The sequence below is a fragment of the Phalacrocorax aristotelis genome, chromosome 1 (genome assembly GCF_949628215.1).
Source record: "Phalacrocorax aristotelis chromosome 1, bGulAri2.1, whole genome shotgun sequence".
In the NCBI taxonomy this organism is placed as follows: Eukaryota; Metazoa; Chordata; class Aves; order Suliformes; family Phalacrocoracidae; genus Phalacrocorax; species Phalacrocorax aristotelis.
Genome location: NC_134276.1, coordinates 217,463,163 through 217,481,232, shown reverse-complemented (window position 1 = coordinate 217,481,232; position 18,070 = coordinate 217,463,163). Strand labels below are relative to the sequence as shown.

General features: G+C 48.0%; 1 protein-coding gene across 1 annotated transcript; it reads left to right on the top strand.

The window, feature by feature from the left end:
• Nucleotides 1-6,134: 6,134 nt before the first annotated feature.
• On the top strand, nt 6,135-16,453 carry LOC142057666 (carboxypeptidase A2-like). Its single transcript, XM_075094146.1, has 11 exons — nt 6,135-6,202; nt 8,637-8,718; nt 9,565-9,699; nt 11,324-11,422; nt 11,989-12,090; nt 12,260-12,361; nt 13,093-13,203; nt 13,563-13,653; nt 14,048-14,247; nt 15,809-15,893; nt 16,133-16,453. The coding sequence occupies exons 1-11, from the start codon at nt 6,138-6,140 to the stop codon at nt 16,318-16,320; spliced, it is 1,260 nt and encodes a 419-aa protein (XP_074950247.1). The 5' UTR covers nt 6,135-6,137; the 3' UTR covers nt 16,321-16,453.
• Nucleotides 16,454-18,070: the final 1,617 nt, after the last annotated feature.

Genomic DNA, 18,070 nt, shown 5'->3' with positions numbered 1-18,070 from the left:
GACTTAGCTCGGTGAGATTTTCATGTGATATGTCCTTTCGACGCAAGAAGAGCAGCGTATGTCGGCAGACGTGAAGAATTGGGAGGCAGAAAAGTGAGAAAAGCTGGATAGAGGAGTTGGACCTGGTGGGGAAGGCATATAGAGCTGAGGCGGCTGCAACAGCTTGTACAAGACAGGGGCAGCAGCTTTGCAAAAGAAAAATTATCTGGGTTATTCTGATTACCTGGGATATCCATCCTATTTCTTAATTTTTCCCACTCTGCTTCCAATTTGGGTAAATACAGTAACTTCCAAGTTGCCCCACTGTAAAGGCTGGTGGAATGTGTTACTGCTTCATAAAAATCTGGTTATTGGAAACACATGGTAATAAAAATACAGGTGGAGAAAGGGAGCACATAAATTTAAACAGGATGAAAGTTGGTTTGGTAGATTCACGCCAACGGATTATTTCAGTTGGTTTGAAAGTCTCTTGACTTTGACTCATTTCCTAAGCGAGAGGATGAAAGCAAGAAAAGCATGAAATGGAGATAATATTTAAGGACCATTAAAAGCCTAATTTGGCCTTCCAGTCTCACACAGCTATTTGAGGATGGGGTGAATCGCCCTTCATCAGTTACAGAGGAATGAGAGTCTTGTTATGGTGTGATTCCCAGTCTTCACACAGCTCAAGTGGGAGGAGGTGAATCCCACCCAATATCCCCCACGTGCTACAGACCAACAGGACCTGAGGACACCCCAGCCTTCCCCAAATCACAGCCAAAAGACTTAACAGGCAGAAAAGGCGATGCCGTCGTCCCCAGGGCTCCACCGGTGGCTGACGTGTTGGGGCTTCCTGAGATGATCGGCTGGACAACGGGTTGCCGAAGGGCTGCTCTGAACGTGGAAACGCTCACCCTTCAGAGAGGGCTTGGCCCCGTGTCCCACGTCCAGCACAGAGGCTCCATGGGATACCCTTTCCCTCTCTTTGGTGGTATTACTGGCAGAACAACCCCTCGCTCCCTGGCATTAGTCAGAAACCAGATGAGAGGGAACGTGATGAGGAAGGCTTTGGGGGGATCAGAGGAAAAATCCTGCTCTGCTCCTGCGCTGGCATTTTGATTATCTGTCTTGTCCGCTGTGCTTGAGTAAGATATTATTTAATTCTGTGTTTTCTGCTGACACCTGCTGGCTTTTAGCAGAGGTTATTGTGGGCCTTATATAAAACTTCCTTGCCTAAAAGGCTTTCACAACCTCGGAAGTGGTTATTTATAACTATCTCATGGCATGATGTCACTGTTAGAACCGGTCTTTAATCTCCAGGTATAAGTTACTAATTGTATCTCGCCCAGTACCCTTCCCATCATCTTCTTGTTATTACCAGGTATAAGTCATCTGTGTGCTCGGTGTCCTGAAATGCAAAGCTACAACAGGATCCGATGGAGTGCATGGTGTGTTATAAACACCTGTGACTCAGACATGTGAAATTTGGGGACAACCCTGGAAAGCTGAAGTTCTTGATTTCCTAATTTAAGGGAATTTGAGTTGGAAATAAGTAGCTCTCTTACCGTCGGTGTTACTACGCTGGCATATAGTGGCAGGTTTTCCAGAGAGATCAAAATGAGGATTCTGCTCCTAGAATGCCAGACACATCCACAAATGGTGATCCACATACTGAAATCCCTGCTCATTCCTTATCCAGGGCGTTCCCAAGGTGCCTTGTGGATTAGAAATGTGGAAATAATCCATTACTTATAGAAATAATAGCTCTCTCACCAGTAATCCAAAATTAATTGCATTACAGCCAATTAACATTTTGATCATCCAGGAGATGAGTTGCAGATGGAGCCCTTCGCTGTGTTGGTGTTAAAGGTCTAGCTTGAGATGATGGGAAAATAAACATTTCTAGCCCAAGGTGAAACGTGTGGAATTTCTGAGGAATATGGGCTTGTTGAGAGTCTCAGCAGAAATGGTGAAGGTGTGAGGGTTTCCCTCCTGGCTGTGTTTTCCTGGGTCAGGGGCTGGCGCTGCTCCCTGTGCTGCAGCTGTGTGAGCCTCGCGTCCCAGAGCCTCTCTCACAAGCTCACGCACGCTTTAGGAGCTAGCATTATGTAAGGAATTAATGTTTATATGTTCTAAGTAACATCGTGTGTATGATGTTATTTCCCTGAAACAGATCCTCCAGAAAGTCCAAGAGATGATGTTCTGACAAAAAGGAGAGCAATTCAAAAGGTAAATATGAGTTTTGTAAGTTATGCATAGCGTTCAAAAAAGCATTACAGAAAATGCCCGGGACCCCCTGAGAGAGCAAAAGGCAATGCAGAATGTATGTGGAGAGGGCAGAGGGGACAAGTGAGGCAGCAGGAGCACAAGAAAGCTCAGTCCAGCACAGGTTGTCTCCACTTTCCTCTTCTCCCTGTTCCTACTGGATTGCCGAATGCTTAATTTGAGGGGATGGGAGATGAGGGAGACTGTGGGCTCGGGTCAGACGTGCTCTGTGGGTATGGCAAGGACAGAGGCTGCCTCTTCTTCTCTAAGTGTGATAGGAGAGACTACTACGCTGTATCTTGGTTGCAAGGACGTTTTTTAGATAGGGGCAAAAACAGAGGGTCCAGACGTTACAGAAAAGGGGTGTCACCACCTAAATTTGATGACTTTCGAGGGCTTTCTAGTTGGTGTGGGGGGGTGGTATTCATTGTGCCCCTCTGCCGACAACGGCATGGGCAAACTGTCTAGCTATATCGATACGACAACTTTAAGCAACACGACAAAGTTTGGTTTGATGAGATTAATTTAATCTTTCACTTCTTAATGTGTCACCAGAGTGTTCGTGATTCACTCCGCAATACCACATCCTCTTAGGACTGTGCAGAGAGTATGTCCCACCCTGCCCAGGTTAGTGTGCCAGGGCCCTGAGCGCATTAATTGCCCTGACCGGGCTTGTGTGAGGCCCCCACCCATGCACCCTCCGCCCCTTGGCATGGGAGCTGCGTTTAAGCTGAGGCTATTTGTTTTTGTCCTTGTTTGAGCTGCGGTGGGTGCACGGTGGACTTGGGTTTGTGGCTCTTGATGTCCCAGCTGCGGACCTGCTGTGTGACTGCGGACTTACCTGAGGAGCTGGACTGTGGCTGTCCCTGGTCGGTGCCACCAGACCTGCTCTGCTCCTCTCGTTTGGGTCCCAGGGGGCCGTGTTTCTTGTGGTGAGCTCTCTACATCCATCTGCCTTGCTGTCACCTTTGGCTTCTGGCTTGCTGTGGAGGTGCACCTCTGCTGCTGCTGCTCCCTAATTTGCTCAGATGTTTTGGGACCTGAACCAATCACTACAGAGGCTGACTTTCAGCCTCTGCAGTACTTTGCCTGTAGGACTTACCCTGTGGTTCAAGGCTGCCCTCCAAACCCTGCAGGACCTTACGGCTACAGCGGGAGGTCACAGTGCTGCAGGCTTCTGTAGCCCCTTCAGTGGGGGTTAGGAGCCAGTACAAAGGTTTGGGCTTAAATGAAGCTCCTTAAATGCAATGGGGTGGGGGCCCCAGATGAGGCTGGTCAGGGCACTTGGAGCTTGTTGGTGTACTTCGGACCCTGACATCGTGTTTGGCGGGATCTCTTGTTGGCCTTTAAATCCATGCGGGATGTAGCATGAGTAATGAAGCAAGCTATAATTTTGCCCTAAATTAAGTTCCTCCTTCCTGTTTTCAAACTGAATCCACAGGAGGTGGTATGGACTGTCTGTTGGTTCTTTATGACATGTTGAAGGCCGTAAGCTAAAGGTGGAATTTGACTTCCACCAGAATTACTGTAGCACAAGAAGCAGGAAATTCTTCTATCTCTTAGGATAAACCCATGTTATCTGATTTACGTTGAGGGGAGTGGAGATTGGTTTGTTTCCCGAGGACTGGGTTAGGTTAAACCTCAAAGACGTGGGGACTCGCAGGAACATACCTTACCTTCTTGCAGAGCGTATGTTCTCCGTGGTGTGCCCCCAAGTTACAACAGCTGCAGGATGACTAATTCCTACATGTCCTGAATCCCTGAGGCTCCCTTTGTTCCCAAAAACATGAAGCCTGGCCTTACAAAAGACTTGCTTGGAGTCTGCTGTGAGCACATGACAAGAAGCCTCTGCCACAGCTGCGGAGGGGTAGGGTGGGAGTGGAGATTGGAGGAGGCCTCACAGGGAGGCGCTGACTAATGTTGAGAGCAGTACAGGTGAGATCCTCTGGGAATTGTGAGAGACTGCCTTTCCTCGGACGCCAGAGACTGCTGAACTGTCTCCCTTCTGTCCCGTGTCGGTTCCCAGGAACCCCATCCACAGGTATTACAGCCCTCCAGCCGTACCTGTCATTCTGAGACAACCACAGCTGGGTGTTCTCACGACCAAAGGCAAGAGAGATGGTTCCCAAAGCTCAGCCAGGTGACTGCCTGTCACTGTTACTTCTTCAACATAGGTAACGACAACTCAAATATCTGGGCACCTTTGCGGAAGGCGAACAAGGTGGAGGCTATTCCCTGTGAAGCGAGACGTAGAGTCCAGCACAAGAGCAAAAAGAGCCAGAGAGATACTGGAACAGCCCTGTGGGCATCATAAAGCTGAGAGGACCCGGCAGTGGCTGTTCCAGCAATTCTTCAAACCTGTGTCACCTCTTCCTGAGAAGGATGCTTCCTTAGAAGAGGATTTCTAGCAAGCCTGTCCGAGAGGGGTCTAGCTGCAGAGTTGAGGTCCTCTAAGTTCCTGTTCACCCAAGGCTTTTTTCTGCTCCTACTATAACAAGTAGACAGCAAGTTGAACACGAGCCAACAGCATGCCCTGGCAGCCAAGAGGGCCAACCGTGCCCTGGGGGGCATCGAGCCCTGCATCGCAGCCGGGCGATGGAGGGGATTGTCCCGCTCTGCTCCGCGCTGGGGCGGCCTCACCCCGAGTGCTGTGGGCAGCGTTGGGCGCCGCAGGACATGGAGGGTGTAAAGCTACTGGAGAGTGTCCAGAGGAGGCCACGGAGTTGGGGAAGGGTTTAGAGGGGAAACCGTACGAGGAGCGGCTGGAGTCCCTGGGTTTGTTCAGCTGGAGCAGAGGAGGCCGAGGGCAGCCCTCATGGCGCTCTGCAGCTCCCTCCCGAGGGGAGGAGGAGGGGCAGGTGCTGGTCTCTTCTCTCTGGTGACCAACGCCAGGCCCCGAGGGAATGGCAGGGAGATGTGCCAGGGGAGGGTTAGGCTGGGCATTAGGAGAAGGTTCTTCCCCCAGAGGGTGGTGGAGCCCTGGCACAGGCTCCCCAGGGAGGCATCACGGCACCAAGGCTGGCGATATTCCAGAAGCACTTGGCCAAGGCCCTCAGAGTCCTGGTGTGGATTTGGGGTGTCCTGTGCAGGGACAGGGGTTGGCCTTGATGGTCCTTGTGGGTCCCTTCCAGTTCAAGACATTCTGTGATTCTATTCTATGATTCTATACAGCTTGCTTTCATGTGAATCTTGCTGCAACTTTAATTTGCTTGAAGCACTGGATGGCTGGATCTGTATGAAACCATCTCGACTGAAAATTGGGGGAGTGCTAGTAATGTCAATAAAGAATATATTTAAACTATCTGGCTTATATCTAAAAGTGTGTAACTTGTGTATGAGAGCGAATTTATAGCATGGCCTTGGCCTACTCTATCAGAGAGAACTTGTTGCGTAGCAGGCAGGACCCAAAGCCTGCATGCTATCACCAGAGCGATTATTTCTTCAAAATAATCACTCAAATTGAGTACTTTTGGTGGAGAGACCTTTCCACTGGCTGCCTCTTAGTAACGAGGAGTGGCTACTAGAAATCTACAGCAGGAGAAAAGCCCATGACCAAGAGTTGACTGGGGGAGCTCCTTACCCCCACTGAGAGCTGGGATGACTCTCAGTTTGACTCTGTTTTCCTCTGTCTAGAAAAATGTGTAAAAGGACACTGAGGAGCTTTGTGGGCAAAGCTTTGAAAACAACTCTTCCCTTACAAGTTTGAACATGTCAGTGGAAAATATTTTTTTGGAGGTGAAATTGGCCTCCTATCTGTTGGTTGCCTTGAAAGCTCTGATAAATGTGAGAACTTAGTCACATGGACTATAGATATGTTTTATCTGAAAAAGGGTTTCTTAACAAGTCCTGTATAAATTCATCTTTGCTAGGCTGAGTTGAACCTCACATCAAACATGAAGCTGATTTTGATCTTCAGTGCCCTCTTCGGGGCTTCCTTGTGCCTGGAGACTTTCGTTGGGTGAGTTATGCTTTCATGGAAGACCTTTCATTTAAGGCCGTATTATCCAGTTGTTGTTTTTCATTATCTTAATCGTACAAAATCTACTTGGGGCATGTTCTTTGCTTTTTATGAAAGACTTGTCTTGATGCTGTGGTACTCCAGTGTTTGAAGGAACCCTTCTCTACTTTCATTTGGGTTTTCTAAGGGGAAGTGTCTGGCTGCATTGTTGAGTTCCTAAGTTTGTGTTCACTCAGGGCTTTGTTTTGGCTTAGACTGTATCTAAGGAGCAGTCTTGAGCCTTGATTTGGAGCTGAACCTTGCTACAAAGCTCGAGTATTCAGCTTGACAGATCTGGTCCTGCACAGAGCAGAGCTGAAAGACCAGAACCTGGCTTCAGATCAGAAAGGTCGCTAGCTTCCTTCTGGTTTTGAAGTTTCTCATGTCTCTTTAAATGGTTCATTCTTTTCAAAGCCTTTCGAAGCAATTCAAATCCTTATTTCCAACCATTATATTCTAAAGGTTTATCAGTGTGTTGCATTGCAAAATTATCTCCTTCTGGTGTATTTCCTCACAGTCTTATGGACTGTGTAAGAAACATAATAGAAGATGATAAGAAACGTAATAGATACTTCCTGAGAAGTAGGAAGTGAACACTAGATTCTAGAAAGTAAATCTGTATATGAAGGTATAAAGATTAACAAGAAGTAATATACATAGTTTACTAAACCCCTAGGATTTGTAAAGCCAAGAAGAGCTATTCTGATAATTTAATCTGGGCTCTGGCATAACGTAGACTGGATTCTCATGAATTCATTCCTCAGTCATGTCCAGTAGCTGTGGTTAATGAGCTCATCTCTTCACAGAAGAATCCAATCCAGAAATAAAGCTTATGGTGGTGGACAATCCAATAATGACTTATTAATGTGGTAAAGTGCCTTCAGTGTTGATTTAATTTGGTCCCTCAAAAGAATCTTCCACCTCAGCCTGCCAGACTGAGCAACCTGGTGCTAACAAGTGTCTCTTCTCAGCAGCTGAGGCCACACTAGTAAATAAGCACACACATAACTGAGCTCATACGCCAAGGCCCTTGTTTACCCTGTCTTAAGACGAGTTTTCTGATTCTGCAGTTATTCATACCGATTTGCTCTGATTCGTCTCCATTTTTCAGTACTGCAAAGCAGCTGGGCCAGGTCAGGATATGGGACTCCATGGACTTCTGTTCTGTCTCCAACAGTGGCCAAATGCCACAGAGTGGCCTAGAGAAGAGAATGAACAAACACACCAAATGCTTTAACCACCAAATGCTATTTGCAAACGCAGCATTAATGCTCGGCTCACTCACATTAAACCCTGGGCTACACAGCTAAGGAGCACATCGGTGCTTTTGGCTATGGCATCCATCCCAGGCTGTATTTCCAGTTGTTAATTCATTGTGGCTTCCAGGTTTCCTTAGGAATCCCCTCTGGTTCTCCAGAATAGGATCTACTGTCCCCCAGCCTTTGCAGTCCTTTGTTGTTCATAGACCCTTCTGTCATTTCCTAAAATCATTGGGTGGAAGGGACTTCCAGAAGTTTTTTGTCCTCCCCCTGCTCAGAGCAGGACATGGAGCTGTTCACCCTTGTTATCATCATCTACCCCTACTGAGAAGAGTTTGTTGGTTTTTTGTAACTCCCCTTCAAGTAGTTGTAGGCTGCAGTTAGATCAGCCTGAACAAACTTGAGCTCATCAGCCTGTCCTCAGGGTAATGTTTGCTTGTACCTATTTTACCGGAGCAGCCTGGAACAATGTGTTTTTGAATGCGTTATAGGGGGTTTAGTGATCTAAAAACCACTTAGAGGCCGCACGATGTGATCCATGTATGTTGTACAACGCATAGTCTCAGTTAATAGCTGAGGTTACCTCTCTAACCGGTGGAGTGAGGTGCTTCCACGAGGTGATTCATTCCACCTGGAGTGGTGCAAGCCACCCTCTGATGGTATCAGCTTCTGACAACACAGGGAAGTGTGTGAACAGTCTTTGACTAAACTGAAGAAAGGTGAAATGAATCCTGTATTTAGTGTTTGGTTTGATTTGATGTATACTGCTCCCCAAACATCTGATCATTTGCAAACTCAACCACAATACTTTTTTTTCCTGCAAGTTGTTGACAAAAAATAACTAATAGATGCAAGAATGATCCTTGTAAGCAATTAAAACCTCATCCACTTGATGGCTGGTTTCTGATGAAATCATAAAAATTGCCATTTAACTAGTTCTAGTGCACATATAGCAGGCTGGCCCTTCAGGTTGTTGGTTGAGCTCTTGGGTGACACTAAGTCAACTGTGTTAAAGAAGTCCATATCAGCTGGTAGCGTACGAGTAGATACCCACCAAATTCGTGATATTAATAACAAGCTAGTTCAACCAGACCCCTTTTTGAGACTGTTTCTGAAGACTTATTGATTTATTGCAGGCACCAGGTTCTCCGAATCAAGACAAGAAATGAGGAGGAGATTAAGAAGTTACAGCTTTTGGAGTCCCTGGAGCACCTTGAGGTATGTTCTTACCACAGAAGCATTTTTTAACGTTTCTGACTGGGGTAGGACTTTGCATCACATTTGAAAGGTTCGTACCACACTGTGACAGCTGCCATAAATAAATTTACTCTCTCAAATCTTGGTGTTTGATCTGCAAGTTCTAGTACCAGCTTGGTATTCAGGAGTGCCCGCGTTCATATTTTCTTCTTACTGGGTTTACAATCATATTTGCACTGCTTTGCTCTTAATCTTAGTATTGAAAAGCTTGTCTTTAAAGTGAGGATGCTAATGGTTTTGTACTTGTCTCCCAGCACTGTGGGAGGAATTTATTAGTTAATCTACACTGTAGGAAAACACATTATAAAATTCTAGTTCACTGTTCTTATTGCCATCAGTGAGAATTTTTATTATCACTTTCTTTAAAAATATTTATTTGAATAGTATAGAAATGAAAATTTAGAAAAGCCCTACCAAAGGAGAAATAAAAACAACGGGTTTCACATTACCTAATACTGTAATACAGAGCTTTTCTTGAAACTATTTCTGGTAAAAGGGATAACAGTAAAATAATCATTGTAGAAGACTAAAATTTCCTCTTGCTTATATGACTGAAGCTCTGAAACCAGTGAAAATGCTGACTTTAGCCTCCTGCGGACCTTTGTTATTTTTTTGTGAGTTTGTCACAATAACTGATACAAGGTTGTGGTGAGGCCAAGCTAAAGAACGGAATGTGCTGTTAACAAGACAGGGCATGATACTGCAGGATTCGTTCAGTTTGGGGGAAATCAGCGTTTCTAAAGCTTTAGAAGAGCTGTTTGCAGAACACTTTCCCCAGACCAAATCCATTTTCCTTTCTCTTTTCAGCTTGATTTCTGGATAAGTCCCTCCACCCCTGCCCTCCCTGTGGATGTGAGAATCCCTGCTAACAGTGTCCAATCAGTCAAAGCCTTCTTGGAGTCCCATGGGATTGGGTACTCCATCCTGATTGAAGACCTACAGGTAGGCAATGCCATTGGCACATATTTAGCTTTTATATCCTTTGGAAACAAATAGTGATTCACAATCCGGGCTCATTCATTAACACAGACTGTTCTTTATTCTGCTTTCCATGAGGTCCTTCCCTTATTTTTGTAGTCTGTGGATTAATTTCTCAACAACTATCTGTGGATCACTGCTGCATGGGGAAGCTGTGGGGATCACTCTGCAGATGCTATCTGAAACCATGTTGAGTAGCGACATCAATAAACTCCTAGGCTCCATGGGGCTCTTCTGAGAATCCCTGAGGCATTTCATGTGGTCTTTTAACCTCAGACATTTGGGAGTCACAACACTAATCATAGAATTGTAGAATAGAATCACAGATCATTAAGGGTGGAAAAGACCTCTAAGATCATCAAGTCCAACCATCAATGCAACACCCCCAGGCCTCCTAAGCCATGTCCCCAAGTGCCACGTCTACATGGTTTTTGAACATCCCCAGGGGCAGTGACTCCCCCACCTCTCTGGGCAGCCTGTGCCAGGGCCTGACCGCTCTGGCAGGGAAGGCATTTTCCCTAATCTCCAACCTAAACCTCCCCTGACGCAGCTTGAGGCCGTTTCCTCTCGTCCCATCACTGGTGCCTTGGGAGCAGAGACCGACCCCCCCCTCACTCCAGCCCCTCTCAGGCAGCTGCAGAGAGCGAGAAGGGCTCCCCTCAGCCCCCTCTTCTCCAGGCTAAACCCCCCCAGCCCCCTCAGCCACCCCCCAGCACACTTGTGCTCCAGACCCTGCCCCAGCCCCGCTGCCCTTCTCTGGACACGCTCCAGCCCCTCCAGGGCCTTCTTGTCCCGAGGGGCCCAAACCTGAGCCCAGCATTCGAGGTGGGGCCTCCCCAGGGCCGAGCACAGGGGCCCCATCCCTGCCCGGCTCCTGCTGGCCACACCAGTGCTGACACAAGCCTGGGGGCTGGTGGCCTCCTTGGCCACCTGGGCACTGCTGGCTCATGCCCAGCCGGCTGTCAGCCAGCCCCCCCAGGGCCTTCTCCGCCGGGCACTTCCCAGCCCCTCTGCCCCAGGCCTGGGGCGCTGCCTGGGGTTGGTGTGACCCAAGGGCAGGACCTGGTTCTTGGCCTTGTTAAACCTCATACATTGGCCTTGGCCCATTAAGCCAGCCTGTCCAATAAGTCTGTTTAAAGTTACTCATAACTGAATAAACTGTGTTAAAAGTAGTTCAGGATCATAATCTGAAAGAACTGTACACCACTGTGTGAGAGAAAAGTACCCACTTGGGACTAATCCAGCATCTCTTCATGAGCAGTAATCCCGAAATGGCATCTGAAATACCATTAACTCAGCAAAAAAACTGCCTTTTTTTTTTTTCCCCAAAAAGCTTTCCAGTGCTATCCGTGTTCATCTTAAGAAGTGTTTAAAACATCATGCTGACCATTTAAATACTCCTATTCTTGCCCACTTCACTACAGATACATTCAGCAGAAACATTTCTTTGCTCCACGGCTGTGGGATGTTTGGGGCTGGGGCTGGGGCCAGTGTGCAGGGCCATCGTGTCGTCATTTGAGATAAACATCAGAAGTCAGAAGTTTGCAAATTAACCAGGCTTTTCTCAACATTTGAATGTGTCTTTTAGGTTGTTCTAGATCAAGAAAAGCAAGATATGGCCTACAGTCAACAAAGGGAGCGCAGCAGCAACAGCTTCAATTATGGAACTTACCACTCTTTAGATTCCGTGAGTACCTCAGCTTTGGGGGAGGAGGATTTTTTTTTCTGACATCTTTTCATGCCTTTTTTCATTAAGATCTAAAATATCTTTCCGGCTTCCTTTGGCACATGGCTTTGTTTTTAAATGGATTCATTTTGTGGTCAGCACAATGAGCCAGTGCTCTCCCTGACAGAGTGTTGGAGCAGACAAGTGTTGATCGTACCTTTTTATAAACTGCTCTGCAGAATTTTGTCAAAACCCTTCCTTCTGACCCTCCAAAGAGACTGAGAAATAAATGAATCTTGAAATAGGGACCTATAGGAAGCCAGTAGCCATCAAGCAGAGCGGAGGGTAAGGTATTTTTCCTAGTAGAAGTTCGTAAAGAGGGTTTTGAACTTTTTCCTGAAGTAAGTAGATCTTGAGGATATAGCAGTGCTTCCTCCTACTTTGTGATGTTAGGAAGAGCTGACTACACTGACATAAGGTGAGATGGGACTTTGGAGACGTCATCAGGTTTCATCAGGTCCTGCAATTGTTCTGCAGAGTACTATACATAAACGTAATGTAAATATCACCATGCCTTTTCCTTTCAGATTTATGCAGAACTGGACCATCTTGCATCTGAGTATAGCCGCATTGTCAGTAAGCTCCAGATCGGGGAATCCTATGAAAAGCGGCCTTTGTATGTGCTCAAGGTATGACATATAGGATACCACAGAACGCATGCGTACATATGTGCATACATAAGAGACATCTGCATTATAGATACGGCACAATTCAGTCCAAAGCATCCCAATCTATATGAGATGTTTTTGACTAAAAGGTGTCAGTGAGAGTCTTAAAACTTTCTGGTTTGTTTAACAGTTCAGCACCGGAGGAAGCAACCGTCCTGCAATCTGGATTGATGCCGGTATCCATTCGCGAGAGTGGGTTACCCAAGCGAGTGCAATATGGATGGCTAAAAAGGTCACTTCAGCAGTGATTGATTTTTCTTTTACCTTGGGAATGCCTCTGACTGTTTAAAAGTATATCACACATTAGCCAGCCCTGCTAACTCTCCTTCACCCCTCTTAAGACGCAGCCAACTCCAGAGAGAATATGGCAGCTGGTAGGCAAAGAATTGAAAAACGCTGTGTATTGTTAGAACAGCTGGGTTTAGGTAGACAAAATATAGCAGTTCAGGTGAAATTGCTGAGGACTGCAGGGCTGATAGTTATGCAAATAACCGAGGACTTTGAGATCAGTTTGCTGCTTTGGTCTGCCAACACAGAGGAACACTGTGTGGTTGGTTACCTTCCACAAAAGTGCCAAAACTTCCAGCTCTGTATAAATGAGCATTTAAATTCTGCTGAAAATGACTAAGCCACCAGAGAAGTGCAGCACAGTTGTATATTCCCAACGTGGTTAATCCATCTCAACCTTAGTGCCAGTCTTGGCCCATTCCCTGGGACAGGCAGGAGAAAATTTGCTGCCATCTTCCATTAACTTCCTGTCTTCAGAATAAACTAATAAAACAGATTTGTTGCTCTCTGCAAGCTCCAAGTCTAACGAGGAACAGTTATGGCCAGCAGATAATTAATGTTTCTTGTTTTCCGGCCCCGAAAGCCAGGCTTACCTCTGTACCTAGCTGTTAGAGCATAAGCACGCGGGAAAGAAATATGCTGGTAATCATGGTGTACCGTATTGTCTCTGCTTAGATTGCCTCTGACTATGGGAAGGATCCATCCATCACCTCTCTGCTGAACAAAATGGACATTTTCCTGCTGACAGTCACAAACCCTGATGGATACGTATTCACCCACACCACGGTGAGTAAGCATGCTGTGTATCCGAGCTGATTTAGAAAGCTGACATGCTCTTCCAAGCGAACAATAAATGTGAGGGAAGTAGGCTCTGAAAGTCTATTTGTTAACGCTGCAAGGAGTTACAAAAGAGTTGGGCAGCCAAAGATACTAATTACTTGTCTAACTCATCTCAACCCGCTGCAAATTCACCAGCCCTTTGATTTTTGACCATCGGCTCATCTCGGCCGTCAGCCCATCAGAAATAATCTTAGGCTTCTGCCTGGGATCTCTTCCTGGTGAAAGGCAACTATTTCTGGGTAGCAGGTTTTCTGCAAGGACTGAGATTTGCTCCTTTTCAAAGCCATAGTGTGTGTTTGTTTTAGAATCGCATGTGGCGGAAGACCCGCTCCAAGAATCAAGGCAGTCGATGTGTTGGAGTCGATCCAAACAGGAACTGGGATGCAGGTTTTGGAGGTAGGAATAAAGTTTCTGCATTCGGGCTGTTACTAAGAAGAAAGTTCCCTTTCATGTTCCCGGATCCTGTTACACAGGACTTGCAATCTCCTTAACATAAGGGATTCCAAAAGAAAATGGTCATATAGGATGGCAGCTGTCTTTTGTAAAGATAATTTTGCATCGATTAATTGCCAGTGAGTACAAGATGAAGGCGGTAATCTGTATCATCCAGAAGTACGGTCATTGAGTATTCATGCTCTGTTGCTGCTGTTTGATGTTTATCAGGATTTAAGGCCTTGCCTTTGGGTGAAGACCTGTTCTTAGGAAAGCCTGGCTTTGTGTTGGTCCGCTCTGACCTTTTATAAATGCCAGTTCTTACAGATTTGCCTTTGTTCCTCCTTTGCACTGACAGGTCCTGGAGCCAGTAGTAATCCCTGTTCTGACTCTTACCGCGGGCCCAGTGCCCACTCAGAGGTGGAAGTTAGATCTGTTGTCAACTTTATTAAGAATCATGGAAACATCCGGGCCTTCCTCACCCTCCACAGTTACTCTCAGCTCCTGATGTATCCCTATGGCTATAAATGCACTGAACCGGCAGACCACGCTGAGCTGGTGAGAAGTCGTGACTGAGCTTTAGCTTCCTCTGTTCTGTCCAGCTGGTTTCCTATACTCAAGTTTTACAGTGAGGTATCAGGATTAAAATGATAGGCTAAACTCTGCCATCTATAACAGCAACTGTCTGTGAGAGCGAACAAAAGCCTGGTGCAATGAAATGCCTTTGAAAGAGAAATCTTGGTCGTATGCAAACACGTGCCATCCCCACTCATTCTCAGCCTTCTTCGCCGGCCCATGTTTCCTTCTTTCTGCTTTAATGACAGCATCACAGCTGTAACGATATCTTTGAGGCGATACAGATCTCACAATCATAATTCAAATGGAAAAGATCTCTGGAAGTCTCTAGTCTAACCCTCCACTGAAAGCAGGCAGTCTTTGGAGTCAGAGCCAATATCAAGGTTGAACTGGGTTGCTTAGGGCCTTGCCCAGCTCAGTTTTCATTAATTGTTTTGATATTTCCAAAGACAAATTCCACAGCTTCTTCAAGCCCTTCCCAAAGTTTCCCCGCTGTCACGGGGATTTTCTTTTTCGCTAATACCTAAATGCAATTCCCCATGTGGCAATTTGTTGGTTGCCACTCGTCCTTTTCCCCGGCACCTCCAAGGAGAGCCTGGCTCTCTTTTCCCTACAAGCACCCACTGACTATTGGAAGATCTCTGACTGCCTCGGGATTTTGAACCTCTTGAACCTTTTCTTGAAAAGACAGTCAGTGAGATCAAACACTGGATGATCAGATACAGAACCTGCTATGACTTAATTCATAGCACCAGTACTGCACCAGCACAGGCTGGGGGTGACCTGCTGGAGAGCGGCTTTGCTGAGAAGGCCCTGGGGGTGCTGGGGGGCAGCGAGGTGACCCTGAGCCAGCACCGGGCCCTTGGGGCCAAGGAAGCCAATGGTGTCCTGGGGAGCATGGAAAGGCGTGTGGGCAGCAGGGCGAGGGAGGTTCTCCTCCCCCTCTGCTCTGCCCCAGTGAGGCCCCATCTGCAGGGCTGCGTCCAGTTCTGGGCCCCCCAGTTCAAGAAGGGCAGGGAACTGCTGGAGCAAGGCCAGCGCAGAGCTGCCAAGGGGATCAGGGGCTGGAGCATCTCCCTTGTGAGGAAAGGCTGAGAGACCTGGGCTTGTTCAGCCTGGAGAAGAGAAGGCTGAGGGGGGATCTCATCAATGCCTATAAATATCTGACGGGTGGGTGTCAGGAAGATGGGGCTGGACCCAGAGCCCCCTGCTCTGGGTGTGCCTGCTCAAGCAGGGGGTGGGACGAGATGATCTCCAGAGGTCCCTGCCAACCCCCACCAGTCTGGGATTCTGTCATTCTGTGAATTCACCTGCAATGTCACCTCCCCAAAATACTGTGGAATCTGTGAGTGCTGTCACTAGTATGAGTGATGACGAAGTGGATTGATTTGGCACTAGTTTACTGAGGGGCGTGAAAGATTGGAGATTTTTTTGAAAGATTGTGGAGATTTCCTTAAGTATGGTTCAGGTTGGTGAAATCTTAAGGTTTAGCCTCGTTAAGCGTGGCTACTTTCTGACTTGTTCTTCATCTTCTCCTCTCCAGGACGCCTTGGGAAGAGCTGCTGCCCAGTCCATCCAGTCCCTGTACGGCACCACCTTTACAGTGGGGAGCATTTGCAACACTATCTGTGAGTATTTTGCTAGTCTGAGTTTTTTACGGGCTGTCCCGGGGCAACAGCCTCTGTCCCCCCACAGGGTCTCTCCCTCTCGGCAGCAGTGATGCTTCCGTAGGGTGACGCCACCAGTCAAATATTGTAGCTGAGCGTTCACATAAAAACCTGCTTCTTGTCCCTCGTAAACAGCAGGAGACCAGAACTCAAACCAATCCCCTTCTCACCGCCCTGGCTCTTCTCCCTTTCTCTTTCAGACCAAGCCAGTGGAGGCAGCATTGACTGGAGCTATGATTATGGCATCAAATACTCCTTCGCTTTTGAGCTGCGAGACACAGGGAACTATGGTTTCCTCCTGCCAGCCAACCAAATCATCCCGACTGCAGAGGAGACCTGGCTGGGTCTGAAAAAAATCCTAGAGCATGTGCGAGACAATCCATACTAAAAGCTGGAGTGGGAACCGGCTTTCTGTAGCAGGAAGCTCATAAATCATCAGGAATTGCCTTGGCGTGCTTGAGACAGCTGTAATGATGTGGAACCTGGCTGAATAAAACTCCTGTGCACATTCCTCCTGCAGCAATACTCGGCTGCATGTAAATGTTTGGTGCTTCTCTTGTTTGCCACATCTCTGTGTGCATGGTAGGCCCCTTCCAAGGTGCCACAGATTTTAGGGCTTGGTTGGGGCCATTTCAGTGAGACACAGTAGGAACGGTGACAAAAGGAGGAAGGAAAGATGTTGTGGCTGGAAAGATGTGCCTGGCGGAGAAGGCCCTGGGGGTGCTGGCTGACAGCTGGCTGGGCATGAGCCAGCAGTGGCCAGGTGGCCAAGGAGGCCACCAGCCCCCGGGCTTGTGTCAGCACTGGGGTGGCCAGCAGGAGCCGGGCAGGGATGGGGCCCCTGTGCTCGGCCCTGGGGAGGCCCCACCTCGAATGCTGGGCTCAGGTTTGGGCCCCTCGGGACAAGAAGGCCCTGGAGGGGCTGGAGCGTGTCCAGAGAAGGGCAGTGGGGCTGGGGCAGGGTCTGGAGCACAAGTGTGCTGGGGGGCGGCTGAGGGAGCTGGGGGGGTTTAGCCTGGAGAAGAGGGGGCTGAGGGGAGCCCTTCTCGCTCTCTGCAGCTGCCTGAGAGGGGCTGGAGTGAGGGGGGGGTCGGTCTCTGCTCCCAAGTCACCAGCGATGGGACGAGAGGGAACGGCCTCAAGCTGCGTCAGGGGAGGTTTAGGTTGGAGATGAGGGAAAATGCCTTCCCTGCCAGAGGGGTCAGGCCCTGGCACAGGCTGCCCAGAGAGGTGGGGGAGTCACTGCCCCTGGGGATGTTCAAAAACCATGTAGACGTGGCACTTGGGGACATGGCTTAGGAGGCCTGGGGGTGTTGCATTGATGGTTGGACTTGATGATCTTAGAGGTCTTTTCCACCCTTAAGGATTCTATGATTCTGTGAAGGTATGATCACTTGTGTGGCTACAGAGATGGCAGAGTGACTGCTGGTGGGATGGAGTGAGCAGGCTTTTTCCCACCCAGATAAACAAGAAGTCAGCTGGGGACTCTTGTCAGTGCAGAGGCTGAGGGGAGATTAAATCTTAGAGCAGAAAGGTGTGCTGGGAGAGGAGGAGGTGCTTGTCCCCTAGCTCCTGACTGCTGCAAACCATCCTGCCGCTGCCCTCTGCAGCTCCACCTCTATTAGTAAATGCAAAATGTCTTTGCTCCGAGCAACGCTAGCCCTCAGTGGTGTGTTGTACTCCTGCAACCCTCCTTGCCCTCACAGCAACCCCCCTCCTCACAACCAGCCCTGGCACCAGCGCAGAAACCGGCTCCCAGGGTTGTGAGGCTGCAGGTTCTCCAAAATATTTCTGAAATTTGTGGATTGAAAGGAGTGTGACCCCTTCAGAGCTGCTGAAGCACTTGAATGATAAACTGCATCACCTGGACAGTTCATTGTTCCAGTACTGCAGCGTAGCTACAGCTGGGGGGATTACACGGGCCGTCCTTATGCTCCGCTCCCTCTGGTAGTGTCTTGGGGCTGTTTAGAGAGGACAGGGAAGAATTTTTTGTGCATAATCCATATTGTTACTCCTGTAAACCTTGGGGGCTCTGACGGAGCTCCCTTCTGGGGGCAGACCGGGCTGGTGCAGCATGATCCAGGCTGTGAGGCTGATTAAAGGAATTTAATTTCCTTTAATGAGCCGCCGGATGCTGC

Coding starts and splice junctions, on each gene's coding strand:
- LOC142057666 (XM_075094146.1), top strand. CDS start 6,138: ATGAAGCTGATTTTGATCTTCAGTGCCCTCTTCGGGGCTTCCTTGTGC. Junction 12,091..12,259: donor GGCCTTTGTATGTGCTCAAG/GTATGACATATA, acceptor TTTGTTTAACAG/TTCAGCACCGGAGGAAGCAA. Junction 15,894..16,132: donor GAGCATTTGCAACACTATCT/GTGAGTATTTTG, acceptor TTTCTCTTTCAG/ACCAAGCCAGTGGAGGCAGC.